This window comes from Macrosteles quadrilineatus, unplaced genomic scaffold (assembly GCF_028750875.1).
Source record: "Macrosteles quadrilineatus isolate MER2022 unplaced genomic scaffold, UCM_ALF_1.0 Scaffold_2__2_contigs__length_208266976, whole genome shotgun sequence".
NCBI classification, from domain to species: Eukaryota; Metazoa; Arthropoda; class Insecta; order Hemiptera; family Cicadellidae; genus Macrosteles; species Macrosteles quadrilineatus.
The window spans coordinates 200,459,558-200,474,650 of record NW_026542595.1 but is presented as its reverse complement, the minus strand read 5'-3'; the positions used below and the strand labels follow the sequence as shown (position 1 = coordinate 200,474,650).

At 29.8% G+C, this 15,093-nt stretch overlaps 1 protein-coding gene across 1 annotated transcript; it reads right to left on the bottom strand.

Annotated features, from left to right (window-relative positions):
- Positions 1-4,523: 4,523 nt before the first annotated feature.
- On the bottom strand, positions 4,524-8,630 carry LOC128985437 (peptidoglycan-recognition protein 1-like). The gene is made up of 4 exons (XM_054404914.1): positions 8,507-8,630; positions 5,721-5,953; positions 5,202-5,326; positions 4,524-4,696 (listed from the first exon to the last, which is right to left on the bottom strand). The coding sequence occupies exons 1-4, from the start codon at positions 8,624-8,626 to the stop codon at positions 4,548-4,550; spliced, it is 627 nt and encodes a 208-aa protein (XP_054260889.1). The 5' UTR covers positions 8,627-8,630; the 3' UTR covers positions 4,524-4,547.
- Between the last annotated feature and the right edge of the window lie 6,463 nt (positions 8,631-15,093).

Sequence of the window (15,093 nt, the reverse complement as noted above, 5' to 3'; positions counted from 1 at the left end):
TCACAATTGTTTGATACTCTTTGTCATTCTCTCACAATTGCTTGTTTCCTCTACGACATTTGTATTTGGAATTATTTAATTAGCACCTGTTATATTCATTGTTTTTCTTAATATACACAATTACAGTCCACTTAAAGCTCTTACTTATTTTTTATTACAAGTTATTTTATTTCAAGGCAAACGCAGTTATCCAACAACAATGTTAAAAAGTTTTACGGGATCGATAAAATAAATCTATGATCTCAATAACTCAAGGGCTCTAGTGAACACATAATAGAATAATAATTACCAAATATAAATTACTTACACGTATATTGTAAGGTTGATCCGGAACTGTTCCGCATGGGTCTGAAATACCTGGTTTTTTGTCTGTGTCTGTATGTGATTTTCACAAATGAATCCATAATTTTTGAACTCCTTATGCGGTTAACATGAAACAGGGTACGTAAGAAGTGACAGGTATGTCTAATATTTGGACACAGTATCAGATTTTAAATTTTACCAATCCTAAAATGGGTTCCAAGGAAACCCTTTCCACACCTAAAAATATTTTATTTTTTATTATTAAATGCCTTTAAGCCAAATGGTCATAGAAAACATGAAATAATCAAGAAATGTTAGGCATTCGATAATTAATTGAGTTTTAACTAGGCCTTTCCAATAAATTTACCTTGAATTAATAAAATGGGTTAAAGTAGAACGGTTGATAGGCGTTTCTTTGAACACAAAAAGGATAAATGATATAGTTTTAATCCCTGTTTAAAATTAAAGGTACAATGAAATAAAATGTATTAAAAAATATAGTAACCAGTTTTTACCAAAGTGATACACCTGTCTTGATTATTTAAGAAGTTTTTATAAAACATTATTTTTAGTAAAGTCAAACACGTCCAAAACACTACATCCAATATTATTTGTAACTAGTCAGCTCTTGAAGTATGAATAATCATGCTTTGAAGATATTAAACCGTCACTAGCCTATTTAATGGCTGTCTATGACAATTAAATTAACTAAATAGAATATAAATAAACAATATTGTCCTATTCATTATATATTTAATTTTAAATCCAATCGTTTGAGATAATCAGTTCAGTTAGTCTAAGTGATGTATTGACAGTTTAGTGCTACGGGCTGACACTTTCGTCTGCTGTAACTGACGGCAATTTTCATTATAATTAATTACAAATACCTTGCATTTCCCAATACTTCCCTCTTCGTCACCAACATTTACAGTGTCAGATGCGGAATGAACAATCAAAACGTACTAGTCAGGAACATGGTCATGAAGTGATTGTTTATTATTTATCCTGAATAATAATCGCACCAGAAAACAAAACCATTTATAAAATAGTGGTAGGGCAAATAGGTGTATCAACCTTAAATCTTGTAGTAGAAAACGTAGGTAATAGGTATATGTGCTATGTAGAAAAACTCTGCCTTACTGATTTTATGATCTGGAAATTGGTATTGCGTAGTTAATTGGTCATTTCTTGTTCGTATGTGAATATAACCAACTCGGGTTTGATTAGATAAAGGTTATTTAAAATAAACGGTATCAGCATTCTGACACATACTTTCTCCCATAAGTTTGTCAACAACCTTTATCATGTGTAAACGGTGAGAGTAAATATACGGAAATGGGATTTGTAAAATTTTGTTCCGAATTTAAAAGACTATAACATATTAAATTTTTATCAAAATTGTTCGAGCCAATTTTGGGAAATCCGATTTTTCCGTTATTTTATGGGTTTTTTATGGGAAAATAACATAATTTACCATAACTTTTGAACCGTAACTTTTACAGAAATGGAATTTATATCATTTTGTTCAAAATTTAAAGGGCTACAACATACTAAATTTTAATCAAAATCGTTTGGGCCATTTTTGAGAAAATCCGATTTTTCGGGTTTTTTTATGGGTTTTATGGGAAAATCCCCATTAAATATCAAAATTTCAAAACAATGAAAAAAACACCTGGAGATACCATGGATTAGAACCTACATACCAAATTTCATCGAAATCGGACCACAGGTGTAGTCTCTAGCTCTGTACACATCCAGACACACGCACACAAACACACACACACACACACACACAGACATCACTTCGAAAACCACTTTTTTGGGTCCAGGGGGACCCAAAACGAATATATCCACTCAAAACTCAAACTCGAAAATTTTGACGAAAACAATACTTTCTCCATATACTATGGTATAGGGGGAGAAAGTAAAAATCTCGTTTTCTACCTGCCATTCATGTTTATTGTTAGCAATTGTTAACTTATTTATCAAGACTTCAGGTATTATCCCATCACATGCCATCACTGATCAAAAGATCAGAGGTTTCTCGTTAATTCTGGTCCAATTAGTTTTTTTACTTGTGATTGTGACTCTGATTGACTAATATATGATAGAAAATTTTAAATAAGGAATTAAATTGCATTTTATTTATTTTGCTTAAACGTTTTGAGGTTAAAGAATCACCTATAAATCACATAAAAAAAAACTATTTTGCGGGACGTCGTGACACTCGATTTACAAAATATTGCGATAAGGCAAAGAAAATCAATCAACCAGTCATACGGTTTCTTTACATTTACTTGTAGTTGTAAAAAAAAACAGTTTTCTTGTTTAATGTTAAAATTTATACAAATCTTTAACTTATATAAAAACGAGTAGTTTTTTTTCGAACCTTGATTCGTTAATTTAAGTGGTGTCGTTTACATAGCTAAAAATATATGACAGCTTATTTTTTTCCTGTATCGCTCAGATACGTGCTGATTTGCGAAAAGTCTGTTTTTGAATATTTTTTTCCAAGAATTATATTTTGACATTGACTAATTTTCACCTTCAAATCATCAACATAAGATCAGTAGAATTGCATGATTATTTTAGGCGTTACTTAGGTAGTTCCACTCAAAAGCCTATTTGTATACTATTAATTTGTGTTATAAATATCACATTACGTTATTACGTAAGTGCTCCCCTTTATGTATTAAGATCCACACAGTTTGCCTTGTTAATTATTTGTCGATTTTTCATAGTGCACACTGTTAGCACAAACTTAGCATGTACAGTAGAATGCACTTTGGCATGTAGTATTTATTGATTTTCATAGCATGTAGCATGAACTATATTATTTCATAGCATGATTTTCATAGCATGTAGCATGAACTATATTATCACTGTGCTTAAATTCACTTTGTTCTATTTTGTCTTTGATGCTCTATTTTTGTGTTATTTCTGTGTCATATTAATTGTACCTGCAACTTAATCAACTTAAATTATAGAAACTAGTAGTATTATTGCATGTAAGCGGCTTGAAAGAAAAATGTATAATAATATTCTGCATACCTAATTAAACATATTTTGTAAAATGGCGATTGCCGTATGTACGAATAAATAAATAAATAAGCTCAAAACCCATTTATCTCTCTATATTATAACCGTCTTTAACTCCAAAAATAGATTTACAACCACTGTCGTAAAATTAAACCTTCCCAGGATATATTTTTTAGCCTGACAAATCGGCAAATTTTACTATTTCGTATTTTAGCTTGCTTAGAAAAAGTTATTTTCTCACTCTACAGTTTTTGCTGTTGTTTCTTTTAAATTGGAATTCTTGTTGAAATTAAACATTTTTGGTTGTTCAAGGTATAAAATAATAATTATTATTACACCTCCCAAAATTATGTTTTCATTTTTCTTAAGGTTGGAGGCCTCTTTTAACCTTGCATTTGCCCGTCCACATTGACTACAGATCTGTGCGTGGAACGTATCCAGCAAAGCAAGGGATGAGCCGGTACAGTACAAAGGTGAACTGAACTGATAAAATGTTTGTGGCAGTGACCAGGATCCGAACCCACGACATCACCGGGGCCCAAAGCCCTTGAAGCTACCAACTAAGCCACCGACTCACCAAATCCTATACCATATCCTATACAGTACTTTTTTACAATTTCCCCATACACTTCAATTTGGAGTTATAAGCCTAGAGTCAAGATACCGACGAACATGTCAATTAAGATATTTTGATTGGTTTACTCACTGATTGTACTGGTCCACATAAGTTCAGTACAATTTCATTATTAATTTAGGCTGTTACTTTTAACGTACGTTGTTCTACGTGCGATGGTTCCATTCTAAAGCATATTTTTACTATTAATTTGTGTTGCAAACATATTACGTTATTACTTTAGTACTCCCATTTATATCTAAAAGCCCATGGTTCGTTCGCGAAGGCTTACACTATCAGATTCCCTTTGCCGTGTAACCATCAATTAATATTCCAGACAAATAAAGATCCACTTTACGCAAACCCACACAGGTGTGTAGGGTATTAGGCCTACACAGGCCCATGCAAAAAACAGTAAAAATACCAAGGCTACTGAAGAAGCCCAATTAAAAACCATTCTTGACATAAGCTTGGGCGGGTCCTAAAATAAAACCTCAAAGTAAAAAAAATAAATATATTTTCACTTACATTTAAAACTAAAAGAATGGTTAAATACGATGAATGTGATGATTAGTTTAAACTCAAGAACATTTTATTTTCTTCTGCTAAACGCACTATTTATGAGAAACCTTGGCTCAGATTCGTAGATCATATGCTGTTTGGATATATCATGAGTGACGTATGTTGCGTGGTTCAAAAACTTGACCAGGTTCATGAAGTCCTCTCTAGGAACTTCATTAGCTGCAAAAATCACAGAAAATGCTATAGCGTAATTGTATTTTGATCTTTACTGACTTGTAAATAACAATTTCGTTACTTACATGACACTGTTACACTTCTTCAAACTCATCACGATAGATATTTCTAGTCAATCATAGCCCTCTTAGATCCGTAATATCTACTTATGTTTAAGCTTTGACTATTAATACAACAACTTCTGTATCCAACAGTCAATGGTTTAAGTAATTGTTTTAATTCCGTTTAACGTCCATGTTATTGAAAATGTGAAAAATTATAAAAAATATACACACTAGAGAATATTTGAGTGAAAAAATTAGCATACATATCGTAGCAGTGTTTTTTTTACGTTTTTCTCCGTATTTTACTCATTATTTAGAAAAAATAATCACATCCAAACCCGATATAATTTTATAATATTCATTTAGAATCCTGTATGATGAATTGTTTAAAGTATAAAATACATTAAACCTTAACTACATAGACATTAAAATATCATGGTGCTTACCATTGTTTCCAATAAAAGCTATCTCGATACTATTTCCATAAAGTTCGGGAAACTGTGCGTTTTTCTCGGGTAGATATTCAAATCCTCTTGCTTCATATATTTTTCCATCACCACCAACCAAAAAGCTGGAAACGGACACTATAATAATACCATATAAAAATACGAATATGCTTAATATGTTTTTTGTAATATAATCACAAATACTGTACGAGGAAAACAACTTTGTTAAAATAATTGTATCAAAAATATTCAATAACACTCAAATATTTATTGTATTCCTCTTAGATTTTAAAAGTTAAATGTGTTTGGATATCAAACTGCTTTAACCGTTACCAAATAATCAATTATTAATTCGAAGTGACTTGTCAATATTTATTTTTATCGTATATCCACATAAGGAAAATAGAAGCCTAACGTTTATTTTACTTGCTAAAATCATCAACTCAATTTCTGTGCTGTATAGGTTAAATACAACTATATGCTTGCAACTATAAAACAATTCAAAAAAGTCAAAATTACTTGTAAGCTATATCTGGCAGGTTCATCTCTTCCATTTGCATATGTTGATGCAGCTTGATGGTATCAATACACGCTCTGTGATCCTTGCAGAACGGTGTGCCTATGTCGTAGGTCAGGATAATGTTCTTGATAGGAACGTTTGTCAGTCGAACGGTTGACTTTGGCACTCGCGGAAGCCAACCGTCTCTTGTAACTGCATTCGGCCGCCTCACAAACTTCCATCCCTTTGGGGGCTGTAACAGATTGTATAAATTTAGTATTAAAAAAAATAATCAACTAATGTAACTTTAAGTTGATATACGAAATTTCTTTAATAAGATTGTTAGAATTTTTATGAGTCATGCAGAAGGTGTAAAATATGAACAACAATTTCATTAAAAATTTTATAATCATTAATATTTTGTTCTGTATGATTTATGTGCCCTAAAATCCCGTGTTTGATGATGGTTCAAATTCATTTTCCAAAATAAAGTCTTTCTGTAAACATTTCTCTTTCAGGATTTTGTCCTCTTGTTAAAATATTGCCATTTTCATGTTCTGCAATCTTTTAATTCCAATTGTACCCTATTTCTAACTACGTTTTAGTCCCTATTCTTTCATCGACCTTCTCTACGTAGATTCACCACCAAATACTCGAAAATTTATATATTTATTTATTTTTAGACCTTTTTTCCTTTTTTATTTTCTTTGCTATTCTTAAAGTTGATGTTCACCTCTGATGCTTGATTTGGCTGATGTTCTTTTAGCTAACCTAGGTAGTTTCAATGCTTTATAACATATTTACTTTTTATACATGTATTTAGTGTAGCGCTGTATGCCTGCAAATGTAGGTAATTTACCTTCCCAATATTTTCTTACACGCTATAATAACTTGTATAAACATCACACATTTTACGACCACAATATCTAGTGAAATAGGCTTAGGTTCCTTATAGTCTGTGAACGAGAAATTTAACTTAACTGATAGTAAACATGTACTTTTGTTATGAACTGTCTAATAATATTTGTTTTTACTTGTTAGAAAACATTTTTTCAACTGTCATCAAGATGGCTATCATGAGTGGACATATCGTTGTTAGTTTCACATGAAATTTAATCGCATTTTAAGCCAAAATAATTTTCTTGAAGGATCACTTTAAGAGTGAAGCATTTCCAAAATCCATTCATTTGTGTTATACATATTTCCGCAAATATACAATGTTGATGTTTAAGTCATAGTTAATGTGCAAAACACATTAAAAAATCATTGAAACCCCTTAAGTATATTATTTATTACCTCGGATACAAAATTTAGCTCACCCTTAATAATTGTGTGTCTTTAAAAAGATCTTGTGACACATTGTTTTCAACATACTACTTACGTATATTTGCCTAGTGATAAATAAGTAAAAAGCATAATAAACCTCAAAGCTTTAAATAATAAGTTTTAAAGGCATCAAATTTGGACTAAAAATGAACAGTTACAAAAAAGTCACAATTCTTTATATTTGCGTAATAACTTTATGTAATAAAAATATTAAATTACATAACTGATACAAGCCAATACATTTTTAACAGGACAAACTATTACCCCCACTTTACAATCAAGAAAAGGTGTATTAAAAGACAAAGAAGCTTATTAAAATCCGTATCTAACTTTAAATCCTTTAATTGCAACCCTCTTAAGTGAAAAAGTAAGTGAGCGCACCATTTACAGAGGAGTTAATCTAGTTTCTTCTTTGTTCTTAATGCAAATTAATCCGCATTGCAGGTTTGTTCATTAACCTTAATAAGGCATCAGACCAAGAAATAATCTGAAGATTTGCCTTTAGCAAACTCAACAAAGTACAAATCAAAATATAGACAACCTGAATTAAAATTAAAATATTTTTTATTTATTTTAAATTTTTTGATTTTTATTGTCAAAAAGTTTTTTTTTTCAAAAGGGTATTTTGTGCTAGCAATTTTTAGAATTGTAATTCACAACTAATAAATACCGTGGAGGCTTACTTTTTGGAGTGTTTATTGATTTCCAAACAGTAAATATACACTGTTGATGCGTGCATATTATATATTTTTATTAATTTTTGGTAATAAAAAATTTACCGAAAAATTTTTTGAAATTAAGAAATTATGAGCAAGATCGTGCAAGCGTGTATACATAGCATAACGTAGCTTGTATATACACGTGAACAAAGGTGACTGCAATATGTAGACAATGCTTGTAAAGTTAACATGTAGCAGAAGTAACATGTACGTTCTGTACTAATCCAGGATCCGCTATACAGACAACAGGAAGCCATCTGCAATGCACCAGACGGTAATAATTATTCCAAAGCTGAACTAACATGCATCCCAAGTAATTTGTGCACTTGTAATATTACAGTTGTGCTCTCGGATTATAATTAAATTTTATTTACTTTCAAGTAAAAAGCAAGGGTCGTTTTGAACGCTTAAAAATTCGTAATTTTAGGTATCGAACTTTTGTGTAATGTATTCTAATGTGTTCTAATTATGTATTGATTTCGTATCAGCGTTTTTGTTCAAAACGTCAAACTAAATATATTTAACTCAAAAAAGATTGTGAATGCGAATAAAAAAAAAATAACATTCGCAGATTTTTTAATTTATAAAAATTAAAGCATTTTAGCCAAACAAACCTCAATTATGTATTTGTTTTACTAAATAAATGCTCTAATCTGATGAAATCTTACTGTAATCAATTGTAGAGTTTGAAAAATCTAATTTATGTGTAATTTATTTATCTGAGCTAATTCATGTGTTACTTAGAAAAACTACTAACTTACTGGAACATTTATATCACAATACTCCTCGATATTTTCTGGTTCCATTGGATCTTTGTATTTTTGCTGATACATCAATTCCTCCATTATTGGATCAGTAAGCATTCCCGTTTGCACATTCATTTTGAATGAGATCTATTAAACTGCGAAGAACAAAACTGGCTTTCTATGATTCTAAAACAAACACTTTGATAAACTAGCAATGATACGTTATCTAAATGTATGTTTTGATTTCGTTAATTTGATGGTAAATATTTGGTTAGAACAATAATAATTAACAAGTTTATAAATTCTTTCAAGAGGAAAGAGCTGTGTTAAAAATAAGCTATAAACAATTATCTATACATGTGTGTTTGTAAGATTTTACGTACGATTGATCCTTTCATATTCATCAATTCAATTCAATCAATTTCATTTATTAAAATGATAACTGGCGTTGGCTATCAGTTCATAACTGTAAAAAAATATTAAAAATTACTGCATGAATAAAACTAAAATACACAGTCCTAACGTAATTTCTTTTAGCGGTGTTTCTGGATAATACCAAGCAAAGAGCAACTAGTAGCTTACAATTAAACATCTTAGGAGGAAATTACAAACAATTTAACGCTAAACAAAAAAAAAACTAATTAACTTAAAGATCGTTTCTAAGAACTTTAGTTGGCCGTTATTTACTTAGATAAGCAAATTGGGTCTGGTTACAGTAACTGGGATTCTTCTACAGGTAAAAAACAATCATAACAATTTATTTTTACACATTATAGCGCTCTTTGAATAGGTGTCAGTTTGTAGCTTATTTATATACGTATTTTCAATTAAATATTATATCAGAATTTTGGAATTTTTGCCAAAGTAAGTAGGATATAGAATTGTAATTGTTATTTATTTAGGGTGGTAGAGCTTTTTCAAAAGTGAAATATTTTGTGTGATTAACCAAAAAAACATATTACCTAGGATTGTTATTATTTTTATTATTATAATTATTATTTTATTTGTGTTTCAAATACATTCCTACAACCTTTTAATTAAAAAGAAATCTGTAAACAATAGGTACTGGGACTATTACAAAGACAAGCGAAGGCAAGTATCACAAAATCATTAACTTTAAAGATTGTCAAACCTTTTTCAACTTCCGTAAATAAATAGCCCCCTTACTTGTCATATAATCAATGTATCTAACTATGTAAAATGCCTGCGTGCAAAAATGGTCCATAAGCATATATAAAAAAAGGTTAAATTGTTTTTTCCTTAAATATTTGGATACTACTAAAAATATCGGTATCCACAGATTCTAGAGGCTGGTAGAGTAACTGAACTGTTTTATATCACGGTTCATGTGGATCCTTTTAAGTATTTTGGGTATAAAATGTTAATTTTAATTTATATTTGGATAGTAACGATAGAAGATAGGGGAAGAAGAAGAAAAGTTCCAGGGTGTTGGGGGGGAAATGGCTGCAGACTGTTGATAACGTAAAGCCGCCTGGATGTCAGACTGTCTCTGTCTTAATGCCATCTATCTTTACACTGATACGTATAGTAAGGATTAAGAAAAAAAGTAGTAACTACCCTTCATTAAAAATTTTCATAAATTATTCAATAGATTTGTCGTGTAAATCTTTGTTAGATTGGTTAAATGAATGCCATTCTGGATTATTAATTGCGATTATATTAGTCTTGTTTTAGGCAATTATCTGGAGGAGATATGTTTTTGCGAATATCCCATGTAGAAATGAGCTGTGGATCTCATGGAATACTGTAAAAGTACTTTAGTAAACGAAAATTTCTAAAATATCTCATGACTAGTGTGCAATGTTTTCTACATCCGATGAAAACATAATCAGAGAAAAATGCGTTTTTAAGTCAAATTTACGGTTGAAAATTTACTAAAGAAGCTTAATGCTTTCCGCTTCGTAATTATCATTGTAAAAGAGCTTTAACTTTGTGACGAATTTTGCATATGCCACTTAAGTCTATCTGTTGTCGGATTTAATTCATACTCGCGTCAGAAATGTTATTAAAGATAAACTCTGAGTAATTTTGAGTGAATATTATCTAACTTCCAAGAAACGAGATGTTACGAGGGTTTTTAATTGTACATTTTACATACGTGACTACATAATATGTTCTGAAAGTTTTCAGTAGCCACCACAAGTTATACACATTAACTTGACACGTCATTCGATCCAAGCTACTAAGCAGACTAAATAGGCTACTAGTAGGTATAATGCTATTCTTAAGGGAGTTCATCATTATTTGGTCCTGCTTATTAGCTAAATAAGCTGTTTAAAATATAAATTGACTCCTATCCAAAGATGTATAAATGTCTAATGAAATATTTTACTTATTACTGTATATAAGTAGACTTTTTTAGTACAATCTTTCTTTATTAACCAAAGCAGATTTTAATGGAGATATTAGTATTGGTTTTTTTTTGCTGGAAATCTTTAGGGTTATGTATAACAATTATTATATTTTAAATATTTAACGCTTTGCACGTTTTGTTTATTTATTTAATCAACGGTCAACACCATTCCATATTATTAAACGCAATATACTATTTCAATATCTTGCTAAACATCTCGTTTACAGGCCTAAGATTTTAAAACCTTTTAGCCAATGTTATATTCTTTAAAAGTATAATTTAAATTTTAATTAACTTTTATGAATTTCTTCTAATTTCCAGTCTATCATTACAGTTATTGCTAGTTCTCAAACACTCTTTCTCTTAAATCGTTTACTTTTAAATATGTTTTTCCTAAAATATAGTAACGGTGATATTTACCATCGTGTTATGCACGAATGAATTAAAATCTGAAAGTCCGGTTTTCGATAAGCTTTTGCAGCAGCTGGGGCCGTATATCGGCAATCACATTACGGACGTTGGCTTATAACTTCCACCGTATAAGCATCGGTAAAGGTGTAGCCATATCGGCATAGACTAGGAGCTTCACATATCCCCGTATAAAATAGCTTATTAGTATCAGATAACATTAATGGCTTTACAGTCAAATGAATTTCTTAACATGGTATTTTTAAGGGGTTCGTGTGATTTACACGGATGTAAATTTGTATACTTTTAAAAATACATCCTTTAAAACTTAGTTCCTATACAAAGTTTGTAAGAAGTTCTTTTACAGCTAAGATGATGTTTGAAAGATCACCGTAATAATTTTACTTAAGTATCCACTTCAAAAAATCTTGAATATAAACTGACGATTTTTTAGAAATTGTTTGTATCAATGATATTAGTTTTTAAGGTTTTTACACTGAAAAATTTTTAGATTTTTGTTCTAAAATAACTGATACAGTGGTGTACCCAGGTTGGTTATACACAGTTTACGCTCCCGTGCTTCAATTGATTGCTTCGTACATGATTAATCAACATTACAGTCAGCTTTATGGTAGCCCTAGTGATTTGAAATAACCGACTAAATGTGAATATTTTTAAGAATTCAGTATTGAAAATAAAATGTGTCACATACTTTTGAATAAAATATCACAGAACTTAGTTTTGCAGTGTAAGATTATGTTTTTTTTGTTTGGATGGACTAATTTGTTTTGTTTCTGTGTTGTAAGTAGAATTGAAGGAAAAATTTCCCCCAATTATTGTCCTTATTACCATGGTTTGTTTTCAACACATTTTGTTTCATAGAACCTGATGCATCGACTATGACTTATTGAGTTTTAACTGCAATCGTATGATTCATACTATTTTAAACATTTCCATTATTTTCTTACTATTTTAAATTATAATATTTTCTTCATCATATTCATATCATTTCTACAATTAATAAATATCGGTTGTTGCTTATAAATTCATTTTGTTGTATACTGCCATGCTGTTGTAAGTGTCCTAATGCAAGGAAGTTACCAGTGACGATATCACATTCCTTTTACAAACAATTCCAAAGTGTACACAACTTGTAAATATGTAGTTTCCCTGGACATTAAATAAAATACCTAGCTCATTAAAATAAAAGGGCGAACTGAATTATTAAACTCAACACATTTAACTGAACCAACTCAGTAAAGACAAAGATCATACTATTATTGTTTTTAACAACACATTTAACAATTTAACCATCTGGTATTCATTAATGAAGTAAAACATTAAAAACAGACATGTGGCAAATATTAAATTGCACTCAACATAACTCATTAACTTAAAGTAATTGTTTTTGATAATAATGAATTTTTACTCATTTGTCAATTTTGAAGTAGACCTACAAATCATCTAAATGATTTAAATAAATAAAATTCTAGTCACTTTAACCAAAACTGACTGTTTTGATTTCAAAATATAATACTTCTTGCTTTTTAAAAATATTAATTCAAACATGTACATTAATTATAATTTTAAGTAATTTATCACGAGTTTTTTTTATTTATTTTTATTTTATAAACATATTTTTTAACTTAATGCATCTGAGAATAGGATACGTTTTCCAACTTGTAGAATGTGAGGCCAGAGAAGCTAGAATGATCCATGGATGTATAAATCATGATGTTTCGCTTGAGTTTTCCAGGTCAGTGGAATCAGAAGGCAACAAGTAAGCACCTTTTGTATTTTATGTAGTTTTTTCATTCGTTTTTCGTAATAAAAAAGACGATTTACAGGTAGGTTATGTGTTTACCATACAATATTCCTACAGTTTTACAATATAAGAATATTCATATAAAATCAAAACGTAAGTTGTCTTGTATGGGCTGTATGTATAAGAGCCAATTTGAATACTAAAGCTAATAAATACTAAAAGGTGCTTAACTACAACCAATATCAGGTAAATTATGTCGTAAATATGTTTTTAAGCATATAGTTTCAAATTAAACTTATATCTCCGTAATTTATTTACAAAGATTCGACAATAGTAAAGTATAAAATTGTTGTAAAGGAGCCATGGCGATATATAGAACTTGATATGAGGTTCAGGTTAAAACTAACTCCAAAGGTCAAACCCTGAAGAATAGACGACGACGATGACAACGGAGCCTACGTGAACTATAGAATACGGAGCCTACGTAAGAATATATTGCAATTCCTGATTCACCGTATAATTTCCACGGGCCAAAGTTTCGATTAAAAAGTATAACAAAAGTACATTTTATTGTTTTGATACCACAAAAGAAAAATTCTAACTTAGTTATCAAATGTGTTGTCATATAATGCATTACACTAAGTACAAAGTGAATTTTCTCCTAGGAAATATACAAATTTAATTTTTAGAGTCTATAGATGTAGACACGATAAGTAAAATCAATACAACGACAGAGTTGATTAGACAGTTTGTTCAATTAATGGACTCTCAACACTCAGGAGAAAACTCATGCCAGACAGAAGTATGGCTTTTGGTTTTTACACGAGTATAAAAGAACAGCAAGGGGATACGCCACTATATCCAACTGTATTTAATTTTTTTTTATTTTTGTCAATCTAATTAGTATATTTTGTTTATACTCGACTTAATTAGATGATTTGGATACAAAAATATTTAGTTATTGACTTATTTACTAAATGTATATGCGTTTTTAGTTTTTTTCACCGAATTGTTTTTAAAATTCGGTATTGAGAATAACGTTTCAACAACTTAACGGAATGACATATTCTATTTATTTCCTGATTCAGGATGAAATAATGAGTCATTCTGTGTATAATCGTTATGGTAACTAAAAAAACAAAATTTTTAGGACATTTTTATTTAAAATATAAAAAAAGCTGAAAAAAAGATTAGCGTAAACATATTTTTAGTAATTGTAATGCTATAGGGCTTACCATACACACAATCCTTTACTACTATATAAAGAATGTCTGGTGAAAATTTGAATACTATAAGTATAATAACCTAAAAACACGGTACTGAGATAATCGCAGGTGATGTAACAGGTGGTTGGCAGAAGTAATATTCCCATAACTACACTAATTATTTTTTTTATATTATGTATAAAAATAGCAAGGTACTTATTTTGTTTTAAATAAACGTACCCTACCTTATACCTTCATAATACATAATTATGATACAAAATTAAAAGTGTAAATATCAGGAACAAAAAAATAGTCCAAATTGTTGTTAAATTGCTGTTTGCGGCGTTTTATATTTTATTTATTTAATAATAGAAATTGTCAGATTGGTAAACTATTTTTTTGTAAATGTTCACAATTAAATGGCCTATCTAAAAATGAAAATTTTGGAAAATGTAAAAAAATAAAAAATATGGCCCACAGATAGTGGCGTATCCTAAATTGACGAATGTTTAAACCATTTCTCATACAAGAATTTCTCAATGACTCGTTTTCATGTTAAGGTAAAGCATTGCCGTGCACTTTATAATAACTGTCTTTTTATTTTTTTATTTCACCACTCTATAGTACATAGTGACTTTTTCGAATTTTTTAGGATTAACGTATGTTATAATTTGATTATATAGGCTTTCATCTTCATGCTATATTTCTTCACCATTGATTTTTATTTTGCTTTAGGATTTTAACTTCATTAATATTAAAATTTTATTATTAAAGAGAATGTTGTTATGAACAAATCATTTTTGGAAAGTATAATCTTCTTGTTGGACTAGTAGGTATAATTTACTACTAG

Excerpts from the sequence above, each read along its gene's own strand:
- LOC128985437 (XM_054404914.1), bottom strand. The coding sequence starts at position 8,626 with ATGAATGTGCAAACGGGAATGCTTACTGATCCAATAATGGAGGAATTG. Across the intron at positions 5,327-5,720 it reads CTGCCAGATATAGCTTACAA|CTTTTTGGTTGGTGGTGATG; the intron begins GTAATTTTGACT and ends GTCCGTTTCCAG. Across the intron at positions 4,697-5,201 it reads AGCTTTTATTGGAAACAATG|CTAATGAAGTTCCTAGAGAG; the intron begins GTAAGCACCATG and ends TGATTTTTGCAG.